At 49.4% G+C, this 13,330-nt stretch overlaps 1 protein-coding gene across 1 annotated transcript in view; it reads left to right on the top strand.

Annotated features, from left to right (window-relative positions):
• Positions 1-13,330, top strand: part of LOC137355583 (zinc finger protein Gfi-1b-like) — a 174,801-nt gene that overhangs the window by 109,440 nt on the left and 52,031 nt on the right. The window contains exon 4 of the mRNA XM_068020859.1: positions 12,350-12,594. Within this exon, the coding sequence (XP_067876960.1) occupies positions 12,350-12,594 (245 nt within the window). The remainder of the gene's footprint in view (positions 1-12,349; positions 12,595-13,330) is intronic.

The raw sequence follows: 13,330 nt of genomic DNA, 5'->3' as shown, positions 1-13,330 counted from the left end.
GGTTGTGTGATGTATTGGAGGCTGATGGTTGTGTGCTGGATTGCAGGCTGATGGTTGTGTGATGTATTGGAGGCTGATGGTTGTGTGCTGGATGGGTGGCTCATGGTTGTGTGATGGATTGGAGGCTGATGTTTGAGTGCTGGATTGGTGGCTCATGGTTGTGTGATGGATTGGAGGCTGATGGTTGTGTGCTGGATTGGTGGCTCATGGTTGTGTGATGGATTGGAGGCTGATGGTTGTGTGATGGATTGGAGGCTGATGGTTGATTGCTGGATTGGTGGCTCATGGTTGTGTGATGGATTGGAGGCTGATGGTTGTGTGCTGGATTGGTGGCTGATGGTTGTGTGCTGGATTTGAGGCTGATGGTTGTGTGCTGGATTGGTGGCTGATGGTTTTATGATCGATTGGAGGCTGATGTATGTGTGCTGGATTGGAGGCTGATGGTTGTGTGCTGGATTGGAGGCAGATGGTTGTGTGCAGGATTGGAGGCTGATGGTTGTGTGATGGATTGGAGGCTGATGGTTTTGTGCTGGTTTGGAGGCTGATGGTTGTGTGCAGGATTGGAGGCTGATGGTTGTGTGCTGGATTGGTGGCTGATGGTTGTGTGATGGATTGGAGGCTGATGGTTGTGTGATGGATTGGAGGCTGATGGTTGTGTGATGGATTTGAGGCTGATGGTTGTGTGCTGGATTGGAGGCTGATGGTTGTGTGATGGATTGGAGGCTGATGGTTGTGTGATGGATTGGAGGCTGATGGTTGTGTGCTGGATTGGTGGTTGTGTGATGGATTGGAGGCTGATGGTTGTTTGATGGATTGGTGGATGATGGTTGTGTGCTTTATTGGTGGATGATGGTTGTGTGCTGGATTGGAGGCTGATGGTTGTGTGCTGGATTGGTGGATGATGGTTGTGTGATGGATTGGAGGCTGATGGTTGTGTGCTGGATTGGAGGCTGATGGTTGTGTGCTGGATTGGTGGCTGATGGTTGTGTGATGGATTGGAGGCTGATGGTTGTGTGCTGGATTGGTGGCTGATGCTTGTGTGATGGATTGGAGGCTAATGGTTGTGTGCTGGATTGGAGGCTGATGGTTGTGTGATGGATTGGAGGCTAATGGTTGTGTGCTGGATTGGAGGCTGATGGTTGTGTGATGGATTGGAGGCTAATGGTTGTGTGCTGGATTGGAGGCTGATGGTTGTGTGCTGGATTAGTGGCTGATGCTTGTGTGCTGGATTGGAGGCTGATGGTTGTGTGCTGGATTGGAGGCTGATGGTTGTGTGATGGATTGGAGGCTAATGGTTGTGTGCTGGATTGGAGGCTGATGGTTGTGTGCTGGATTGGTGGCTGATGCTTGTGTGATGGATTGGAGGCTGATGGTTGTGTGCTGGATTGGAGGCTGATGGTTGTGTGATGGATTGGAGGCTGATGGTTGTGTGATGGATTGGAGGATGATGTTTGTGTGATGGATTGGAAGCTGACGGTTGGTTGATGGATAGGAGGCAGATGTTTGTTTTATGGATTGGAGGCTGATGGTTGTGTGCTGGATTGGAGGCTGGTGTTTGTGTGATGGATTGGAGGCTGATGGTTGTGTGCTGTATTGGAGGCTGATGTTTGTGTGCTGGATTGGAGGCTGATGGTTGTGTGCTGGATTGGAGGCTGGTGTTTGTGTGATGGATTGGAGGCTGATGGTTGTGTGCTGTATTGGAGGCTGATGTTTGTGTGCTGGATTGGAGGCTGATGGTTGTGTGCTGGATTGGAGGCTGGTGTTTGTGTGATGGATTGGAGGCTGATGGTTGTGTGCTGTATTGGAGGCTGATGTTTGTATTATGGATTGGAGGCTGTGTGCTGGATTGGAGGCTGATGGTTGTGTGCTGTATTGGAGGCTGATGTTTGCATTATGGATTGGAGGCTATGTGCTGGATTGGAGGCTGATGGTTGTGTGCTGGTTTGGAGGCTGATGTTTGTGTGTTGGATTGGAGGCTGATGGTTCTGTGCTGGATTGGAGGGTGATGGTTTTGTGATGGATTGGAGGCTGATGGTTGTGTGCTGGATTGGAGGCTGATGGTTGTGTGCTGGATTGGTGGCTGATGGTTGTGTGCTGGATTGGAGGCTGATGTTTGTGTGATGGATTGGAGGCTGATGGTTGTGTGCTGTATTGGAGGCTTATGTTTGCATTATGGATTGGAGGCTGTGTGCTGGATTGGAGGCTGATGGTTGTGTGCTGGATTGGAGGCTGATGTTTGTGTGCTGGATTGGAGGCTGATGGTTCTGTGCTGGATTGGAGGCTGATGGTTGTGTGATGGATTGGAGGCTGATGGTTGGATTATGGATTGGAGGCTGATGGTTGTGTGCTAGAGTGGAGGCTGATGGTTCTGTGCTGGATTGGAGGCTGATGGTTCTGTGCTGGATTGGAGGCTGATTGTTGTGTGATGGATTGGTGGCTGATGGTTGTGTGCTGTATTGGAGGCTGATGGTTGTGTGATGGATTGGAGGCTGATGGTTGTGTGATGGATTGGAGGCTGATGGTTGTGTGATGGATTGGAGGCTGATGGTTGTGTGATGGATTGGAGGCTGATGGTTGTGTGATGGATTGAAGGCTGATGGTTGTGTGCTGGATTGGAGGATGATGGTTGTGTGATGGATTGGAGGCTAATGGTTGTGTGATGGATTGGAGGCTGATGGTTGTGTGATGGATTGGAGGCTGATGGTTGTGTGATGGATTGGAGGCTGATGGTTGTGTGCTGGATTGGAGGATGATGGTTGTGTGATGGATTGGAGGATGATGGTTGTGTGATGGATTGGAGGCTAATGGTTGTGTGATGGATTGGAGGCGAATGGTTGTGTGATGGATTGGAGGCTGATGGTTGTATGATGGATTGGTGGCTGATGGTTGTGTGCTGGATTGGAGGCTGATGGTTCTGTGCTGGATTGGAGGATGATTGTTGTGTGATGGATTGGTGGCTGATGGTTGTGTGATGTATTGGAGGCTGATGGTTGTGTGCTGGATTGGAGGCTGATGGTTGTGTGCTGGATTGGAGGCTGATGGTTGTGTGATGTATTGGAGGCTGATGGTTGTGTGCTGGATTGCAGGCTGATGGTTGTGTGATGGATTGGAGGCTGATGGTTGTGTGCTGGATGGGTGGCTCATGGTTGTGTGATGGATTGGAGGCTGATGTTTGAGTGCTGGATTGGTGGCTCATGGTTGTGTGATGGATTGGAGGCTGATGGTTGTGTGCTGGATTGGTGGCTCATGGTTGTGTGATGGATTGGAGGCTGATGGTTGTGTGATGGATTGGAGGCTGATGGTTGATTGCTGGATTGGTGGCTCATGGTTGTGTGATGGATTGGAGGCTGATGGTTGTGTGCTGGATTGGTGGCTGATGGTTGTGTGCTGGATTTGAGGCTGATGGTTGTGTGCTGGATTGGTGGCTGATGGTTTTATGATCGATTGGAGGCTGATGTATGTGTGCTGGATTGGAGGCTGATGGTTGTGTGCTGGATTGGAGGCAGATGGTTGTGTGCAGGATTGGAGGCTGATGGTTGTGTGATGGATTGGAGGCTGATGGTTTTGTGCTGGTTTGGAGGCTGATGGTTGTGTGCAGGATTGGAGGCTGATGGTTGTGTGCTGGATTGGTGGCTGATGGTTGTGTGATGGATTGGAGGCTGATGGTTGTGTGATGGATTGGAGGCTGATGGTTGTGTGATGGATTTGAGGCTGATGGTTGTGTGCTGGATTGGAGGCTGATGGTTGTGTGATGGATTGGAGGCTGATGGTTGTGTGATGGATTGGAGGCTGATGGTTGTGTGCTGGATTGGTGGTTGTGTGATGGATTGGAGGCTGATGGTTGTTTGATGGATTGGTGGATGATGGTTGTGTGCTTTATTGGTGGATGATGGTTGTGTGCTGGATTGGAGGCTGATGGTTGTGTGCTGGATTGGTGGATGATGGTTGTGTGATGGATTGGAGGCTGATGGTTGTGTGCTGGATTGGAGGCTGATGGTTGTGTGCTGGATTGGTGGCTGATGGTTGTGTGATGGATTGGAGGCTGATGGTTGTGTGCTGGATTGGTGGCTGATGCTTGTGTGATGGATTGGAGGCTAATGGTTGTGTGCTGGATTGGAGGCTGATGGTTGTGTGATGGATTGGAGGCTAATGGTTGTGTGCTGGATTGGAGGCTGATGGTTGTGTGATGGATTGGAGGCTAATGGTTGTGTGCTGGATTGGAGGCTGATGGTTGTGTGCTGGATTAGTGGCTGATGCTTGTGTGCTGGATTGGAGGCTGATGGTTGTGTGCTGGATTGGAGGCTGATGGTTGTGTGATGGATTGGAGGCTAATGGTTGTGTGCTGGATTGGAGGCTGATGGTTGTGTGCTGGATTGGTGGCTGATGCTTGTGTGATGGATTGGAGGCTGATGGTTGTGTGCTGGATTGGAGGCTGATGGTTGTGTGATGGATTGGAGGCTGATGGTTGTGTGATGGATTGGAGGATGATGTTTGTGTGATGGATTGGAAGCTGACGGTTGGTTGATGGATAGGAGGCAGATGTTTGTTTTATGGATTGGAGGCTGATGGTTGTGTGCTGGATTGGAGGCTGGTGTTTGTGTGATGGATTGGAGGCTGATGGTTGTGTGCTGTATTGGAGGCTGATGTTTGTGTGCTGGATTGGAGGCTGATGGTTGTGTGCTGGATTGGAGGCTGGTGTTTGTGTGATGGATTGGAGGCTGATGGTTGTGTGCTGTATTGGAGGCTGATGTTTGTGTGCTGGATTGGAGGCTGATGGTTGTGTGCTGGATTGGAGGCTGGTGTTTGTGTGATGGATTGGAGGCTGATGGTTGTGTGCTGTATTGGAGGCTGATGTTTGTATTATGGATTGGAGGCTGTGTGCTGGATTGGAGGCTGATGGTTGTGTGCTGTATTGGAGGCTGATGTTTGCATTATGGATTGGAGGCTATGTGCTGGATTGGAGGCTGATGGTTGTGTGCTGGTTTGGAGGCTGATGTTTGTGTGTTGGATTGGAGGCTGATGGTTCTGTGCTGGATTGGAGGGTGATGGTTTTGTGATGGATTGGAGGCTGATGGTTGTGTGCTGGATTGGAGGCTGATGGTTGTGTGCTGGATTGGTGGCTGATGGTTGTGTGCTGGATTGGAGGCTGATGTTTGTGTGATGGATTGGAGGCTGATGGTTGTGTGCTGTATTGGAGGCTTATGTTTGCATTATGGATTGGAGGCTGTGTGCTGGATTGGAGGCTGATGGTTGTGTGCTGGATTGGAGGCTGATGTTTGTGTGCTGGATTGGAGGCTGATGGTTCTGTGCTGGATTGGAGGCTGATGGTTGTGTGATGGATTGGAGGCTGATGGTTGGATTATGGATTGGAGGCTGATGGTTGTGTGCTAGAGTGGAGGCTGATGGTTCTGTGCTGGATTGGAGGCTGATGGTTCTGTGCTGGATTGGAGGCTGATTGTTGTGTGATGGATTGGTGGCTGATGGTTGTGTGCTGTATTGGAGGCTGATGGTTGTGTGATGGATTGGAGGCTGATGGTTGTGTGATGGATTGGAGGCTGATGGTTGTGTGATGGATTGGAGGCTGATGGTTGTGTGATGGATTGGAGGCTGATGGTTGTGTGATGGATTGAAGGCTGATGGTTGTGTGCTGGATTGGAGGATGATGGTTGTGTGATGGATTGGAGGCTAATGGTTGTGTGATGGATTGGAGGCTGATGGTTGTGTGATGGATTGGAGGCTGATGGTTGTGTGATGGATTGGAGGCTGATGGTTGTGTGCTGGATTGGAGGATGATGGTTGTGTGATGGATTGGAGGATGATGGTTGTGTGATGGATTGGAGGCTAATGGTTGTGTGATGGATTGGAGGCGAATGGTTGTGTGATGGATTGGAGGCTGATGGTTGTATGATGGATTGGTGGCTGATGGTTGTGTGCTGGATTGGAGGCTGATGGTTCTGTGCTGGATTGGAGGATGATTGTTGTGTGATGGATTGGTGGCTGATGGTTGTGTGATGTATTGGAGGCTGATGGTTGTGTGCTGGATTGGAGGCTGATGGTTGTGTGATGGATTGGAGGCTGATGGTTGTGTGCTGGATTGGAGGATGATGGTTGTGTGATGGATTGGAGGCTGATGGTTGTGTGATGGATTGAAGGCTGATGGTTGTGTGCTGGATTGGAGGATGATGGTTGTGTGATGGATTGGAGGCTAATGGTTGTGTGATGGATTGGAGGCTGATGGTTGTGTGATGGATTGGAGGCTGATGGTTGTGTGATGGATTGGAGGCTGATGGTTGTGTGCTGGATTGGAGGATGATGGTTGTGTGATGGATTGGAGGCTAATGGTTGTGTGATGGATTGGAGGCTAATGGTTGTGTGATGGATTGGAGGCTGATGGTTGTGTGATGGATTGGTGGCTGATGGTTGTGTGCTGGATTGGAGGCTTATGGTTGTGTGCTGGATTGGTGGCTGATGGTTGTGTGATGGATTGGAGTCAGATGGTTGTGTGATAGATTCTAGGCTGATTGTTGTGTGATGGATTGGAGGCTGATGGTTGTGTGATAGATTGGAGGCTGATGGTTGTGTGATAGATTGGAGGCTGATGGTTGTGTGATAGATTGGAGGCTGATGGTTGTGTGATAGATTGGAGGCTGATGGTTGTGTGCTGGATTGGAGGCTGATGGTTGTGTGCTGGATTGGTGGCTGATGGTTGTGTGATGGATTGAAGGCTGATGGTTGTGTGCTGGATTGGAGGATGATGGTTGTGTGATGGATTGGAGGCTAATGGTTGTGTGATGGATTGGAGGCTGATGGTTGTGTGATGGATTGGAGGCTGATGGTTGTGTGATGTATTGGAGGCTGATGGTTGTGTGCTGGATTGGAGGCTGATGGTTCTGTGCTGGATTGGAGGATGATTGTTGTGTGATGGATTGAAGGCTGATGGTTGTGTGCTGGATTGGAGGATGATGGTTGTGTGATGGATTGGAGGCTAATGGTTGTGTGATGGATTGGAGGCTGATGGTTGTGTGATGGATTGGAGGCTGATGGTTGTGTGATGTATTGGAGGCTGATGGTTGTGTGCTGGATTGGAGGCTGATGGTTCTGTGCTGGATTGGAGGATGATTGTTGTGTGATGGATTGGTGGCTGATGGTTGTGTGATGTATTGGAGGCTGATGGTTGTGTGCTGGATTGGAGGCTGATGGTTGTGTGATGGATTGGAGGCTGATGGTTGTGTGCTGGATTGGAGGATGATGGTTGTGTGATGGATTGGAGGCTAATGGTTGTGTGATGGATTGGAGGCTGATGGTTGTGTGATGGGTTGGAGGCTGATGGTTGTGTGATGGATTGGAGGCTGATGGTTGTGTGCTGGATTGGAGGATGATGGTTGTGTGATGGATTGGAGGCTAATGGTTGTGTGATGGATTGGAGGCTAATGGTTGTGTGATGGATTGGAGGCTAATGGTTGTGTGATGGATTGGAGGCTGATGGTTGTGTGATGGATTGGTGGCTGATGGTTGTGTGCTGGATTGGAGGCTGATGGTTGTGTGATGGATTGGAGGCTGATGGTTGTGTGCTGGATTGGTGGCTGATGGTTGTGTGATGGATTGGAGTCAGATGGTTGTGTGATATATTGGAGGCTGATGGTTGTGTGATAGATTGGAGGCTGATGGTTGTGTGATAGATTGGAGGCTGATGGTTGTGTGCTGGATTGGAGGCTGATGGTTGTGTGCTGGATTGCTGGCTGATGGTTGTGTGATGGATTGGAGGCTGATGGTTGTGTGATAGATTCTAGGCTGATTGTTGTGTGATGGATTGGAGGCTGATGGTTGTGTGATAGATTGGAGGCTGATGGTTGTGTGAAAGATTGGAGGCTGATGTTTATGTGCTGGATTGGAGGCTGATGGTTGTGTGCTGGATTGGTGGCTGATGGTTGTGTGATGGATTGGAGGCTGATGGTTGTGTGATGGATTGGAGGCTGATTGTTGTGTGATGGATTGGAGGCTGATGGTTGTGTGATAGATTGGAGGCTGATGGTTGTGTGATAGATTGGAGGCTGATGGTTGTGTGCTGGATTGGAGGCTGATGGTTGTGTGATGGATTGGTGGCTGATGGTTGTGTGATGGATTGGAGGCTGATGGTTGTGTGATAGATTGGAGGCTGATGGTTGTGTGATAGATTGGAGGCTGATGGTTGTGTGCTGGATTGGAGGCTGATGGTTGTGTGCTGGATTGGATGCTGATGGTTGTGTGCTGGATTGGTGGCTGATGGTTGTGTGCTGGATTGGAGGCTGGTGGTTGTGTGCTGGATTGGTGGCTGATGGTTGTGTGATGGATTGGAGGCTGATTGTTGTGTGATGGATTGTAGGCTGATGGTTGTGTGATGGATTGGAGGCTGATGGTTGTGTGCTGGATTGGTGGCCGATGGTTGTCTGATGGATTGGAGGTTGATGGTTGTGTGATGGATTGGAGTCAGATGGTTGTGTGATAGATTCTAGGCTGATTGTTGTGTGATGGATTGCAGGCTGATGGTTGTGTGATAGATTGGAGGCTGATGGTTGTGTGCTGGATTGGAGGCTGATTGTTGTGTGATGGATTGGAGGCTGATGGTTGTGTGATAGATTGGAGGCTGATGGTTCTGTGATAGATTGGAGGCTGATGGTTGTGTGATAGATTGGAGGCTGATGGTTGTGTGATAGATTGGAGGCTGATGGTTGTGTGCTGGATTGGAGGCTGATGGTTGTGTGCTGGATTGGTGGCTGATGGTTGTGTGATGGATTGGAGGTTGATGGTTGTGTGATAGATTCTAGGCTGATGGTTGTGTGATGGATTGGATGCTGATGGTTGTGTGATGGATTGGAGGCTGATGGTTGTGTGATAGATTGGAGGCTGATGGTTGTGTGAAAGATTGGAGGCTGATGTTTGTGTGCTGGATTGGAGGCTGATGGTTGTGTGCTGGATTGGTGGCTGATGGTTGTGTGATGGATTGGAGGCTGATGGTTGTGTGATAGATTGGAGGCTGATTGTTGTGTGATGGATTGGAGGCTGATGGTTGTGTGATACATTGGAGGCTGATGGTTGTGTGATAGATTGGAGGCTGATGGTTGTGTGCTGGATTGGAGGCTGATGGTTGTGTGATGGATTGGTGGCTGATGGTTGTGTGATGGATTGGAGGCTGATGGTTGTGTGATAGATTGGAGGCTGATGGTTGTGTGATAGATTGGAGGCTGATGGTTGTGTGCTGGATTGGAGGCTGATGGTTGTGTGCTGGATTGGTGGCTGATGGTTGTGTGCTGGATTGGTGGCTGATGGTTGTGTGCTAGATTGGAGGCTGGTGGTTGTGTGCTGGATTGGTGGCTGATGGTTGTGTGATGGATTGGAGGCTGATTGTTGTGTGATGGATTGGAGGCTGATGGTTGTGTGATGGATTGGAGGCTGATGGTTGTGTGCTGGATTGGTGGCTGATGGTTGTCTGATGGATTGGAGGTTGATTGTTGTGTGATGGATTGGAGGCTGATGGTTGTGTGCTGTATTGGAGGCTTATGTTTGCATTATGGATTGGAGGCTGTGTGCTGGATTGGAGGCTGATGGTTGTGTGCTGGATTGGAGGCTGATGTTTGTGTGCTGGATTGGAGGCTGATGGTTCTGTGCTGGATTGGAGGCTGATGGTTGTGTGATGGATTGGAGGCTGATGGTTGGATAATGGATTGGAGGCTGATGGTTGTGTGCTGGATTGGAGGCTGATGGTTGTGTGATAGATTGGAGGCTGATTGTTGTGTGATGGATTGGAGGGTGATGGTTGTGTGATACATTGGAGGCTGATGGTTGTGTGATAGATTGGAGGCTGATGGTTGTGTGCTGGATTGGAGGCTGATGGTTGTGTGATGGATTGGTGGCTGATGGTTGTGTGATAGATTGGAGGCTGATGGTTGTGTGATAGATTGGAGGCTGATGGTTGTGTGATACATTGGAGGCTGATGGTTGTGTGATAGATTGGAGGCTGATGGTTGTGTGCTGGATTGGAGGCTGATGGTTGTGTGATGGATTGGAGGCTGATGGTTCTGTGCTGGATTGGAGGCTGATGGTTCTGTGCTGGATTGGAGGCTGATTGTTGTGTGATGGATTGGTGGCTGATGGTTGTGTGCTGTATTGGAGGCTGATGGTTGTGTGCTTGATTGGAGGCTGATGGTTGTCTGATGGATTGGCGGCTGATGGTTGTGTGCTGGATTGGAGGCTGATGGTTGTGTGCTGGATTGGAGGCTGATGGTTGTGTGCTTGATTGGAGGCTGATGGTTGTCTGATGGATTGGCGGCTGATGGTTGTGTGCTTGATTGGAGGCTGATGGTTGTCTGATGGATTGGCGGCTGATGGTTGTGTGCTGGATTGGAGGCTGATGGTTGTGTGCTGGATTGGAGGCTGATGGTTGTGTGCTTGATTGGAGGCTGATGGTTGTCTGATGGATTGGCGGCTGATGGTTGTGTGCTGGATTGGAGGCTGATGGTTGTCTAATGGATTGGCGGCTGATGGTTGTGTGCTGGATTGGAGGCTGATGGTTGTGTGCTGGAATGGAGGCTGATGGTTGTGTGATGGTTTGGAGGCTGATGGTTATGTGCTGGATTGGAGGCTGATGTTTGTGAGCTGGATTGGAGGCCGATGGTTGTGTGCTGGATTGGAGGCTGATGGTTGTCTGATGGATTGGTGGCTGATGGTTGTGTGATGGATTGGAGGCTGATGGTTGTGTGCTGGATTGGAGACTGATGGTTGTGTGATGAATTTGAGGCTGATGGTTGTGTGATGGAATGGAGGCTGATGGTTCTGTGATGGATTGGAGGCTAATGGTTGTGTGATGAATTTGAGGCTGATGGTTGTGTGATGGATTGGAGGCTGATGGTTGTGTGATGAATTTGAGGCTGATGGTTGTGTGATGGATTGGAGGCTGATGGTTGTGTGCTGGATTGGAGGCTGATGGTTGTGTGCTGGATTGGAGGCTGATGGTTGTGTGCTGGACTGGTGGCTGTGTATTGGATTGGTGGCTGATGGTTGTGTGATGAATTTGAGGCTGAAAGTTCTGTGATGGATTGGAGGCTGATGGTTGTGTGATGGATTGGAGGCTGATGGTTGTGTGATGAATTTGAGGCTGATGGTTGTGTGATGGATTGGAGGCTGATGGTTCTGTGATGGATTGGAGGCTGATTGTCGTGTGCTGGATTGGAGGCTGATGGTTGTGTGATTAATTTGAGGCTGATGGTTGTGTGATGGATTGGAGGCTGATGGTTGTGTGCTGGATTGGAGGCTGATGGTTGTGTGATGAATTTGAGGCTGATGGTTCTGTGATGGATTGGAGGCTGATGGTTGTGTGCTGTATTGGAGGCTGATGGTTGTGTGATGAATTTGAGGCTGATGGTTCTGTGATGGATTGGAGGCTGATGGTTCTGTGATGGATTGGAGGCTGATGGTTGTGTGATGGATTGGAGGCTGATGGTTGTGTGCTGGATTGGAGGCTGATGGTCGTGTGCTGGATTGGAGGCTGATGGTCGTGTGCTGGATTGGTGGCTGATGTTTGTGTGATGCATTGGAGCCTGATGGTTGTGTGATGGATTGGTCGCTGATGGTTGTGTGATGGATTGGTGGCTGATGTTTGTGTGATGGATTGGAGCCTGCTGGTTGTGTGATGGATTGGAGGCTGATGGTTGTGTGATGCATTGGAGCCTGATGGTTGTGTGCTGGATTGGTGGCTGATGGTCGTGTTCTGGATTGGTGTCTGATGGTTGTGTGCTGGATTGGTGGCTGATGGTAGTGTGCTGGATTGGTGGCTGATGGTAGTGTGCTGGATTGGTGGCTGTGTGCTGGGACTGCTAAAAGTTAAGCTTACGCCAATTGTAATAAATGTCAGTAACAGGAAATGTGACTAGTAATTGTGACAGAAATGTGACACTTGTACTAAATATGCTGAACACACTCGACATTCTCCATGTGAATGTCATGTTTTGCTGGAGAGCGTGCCTGTGTGAAGATGAGCTCAGGATAGGATCCAGTGATCCGATGGGGGTTTGATCCCTCACAATTGAATTACCCATTAACACTCAATGTCAAGGTGGGTGAGGAATGGAAACTTGGGTGAGTTAGCACGGACTGTGAGACTGAACTGAACAACGATTGACCATAGTCTAGGCCGGATTAAGAACAATTGAGTAAATACAGTAGCTGCTGCCCTGAGGGTACTGTCGAAAACTGAAAGGCTACGTGAATGAAATGGCTCCACATGTGAGAGAGGAAAAGGTTTTATCAGTGAAGATCCTGAGTAACTCTGTGGGGAAGTTGGTTAAATCTCCTTTAATGCATATTTTTATTTCAGATAACTTGTTTCTCCCTCTGGAGTCTCCCCGGAGCCTCGGATTACAATTCAGGCCGTACTCCTGGAGCGGTTACTCCACAGTTGGCCTCAAGCACCTGGTTCAGGATTACCTGTCACCAATGTTAGACCCGAGGAGCACACTCCAGAAGCAGAGCACCACACGAAGCATCGACGATAACAGTCACGTAGTCTTCACTGACGGAGCCCTGCACAAAGATCCATACAACTGTGTCAACTGTGACAAGGTAATGAGTCACACTCAGGAGACACATCCAGTTACAACAACAACAACTTATATTCATATAGCACCTTGAACGTAATAAAACGTTCCAAGGCGTTTCACAGGAGCATTATAAAACAAGGTGTGACACCGAGCTACAAAAGGGGATGTGAGGTCACATGACCAAAAGCTTATTCAAAGAGGGAGGAGTTAAGGAGTGTCTTAAAGGAGGAAAAGCGAAGTGGAGAGGCGGAAGGTGTAGGCAGGGTATTCCAGAACTTACCATACGACCATCCGAATTAGGAGCAGAAGTGGGCCATTCAGCACATCGAGCTTGCTCCGTCATTTAATAAGATCATGGCTGATCTGTTTCTGTTTCAAATTCCACACTCCCATCGACCCCCGATAATCTTTGATTCCCTTGCTGAACAAGAATCTACCTCCACCTTAAAAAGCTTGGGGCCTGGGTAACCGAAGGCACAGTTAGCAATGGTGGAGCGATTAAAATCAGGGGTGCACAAGAAGCCTGAATAGTGGAGGGGTGGGGGGGTGGGCGCAGATATCTTGGAGGGTTGGAGGGCACATTACACCCACGTTCAGAGAAATACCCAGTCACACTCACGCACAGACACTGTCAGTCACATCCAGAGACATATTGATGATAACATGAACAGTACAGCGTGAACTCTCTGGTTCAGTGTCTGTCAGTATAAGTACAGGGTGAACGCTCTGGTTCACTGTCTGACAGAGTGAACTCTCTG

This window comes from Heterodontus francisci, chromosome 43 (genome assembly GCF_036365525.1).
Source record: "Heterodontus francisci isolate sHetFra1 chromosome 43, sHetFra1.hap1, whole genome shotgun sequence".
NCBI classification, from domain to species: Eukaryota; Metazoa; Chordata; class Chondrichthyes; order Heterodontiformes; family Heterodontidae; genus Heterodontus; species Heterodontus francisci.
Note: the sequence above shows the minus strand (reverse complement) of the source record. Positions and strands in the feature narration are given on the sequence as shown.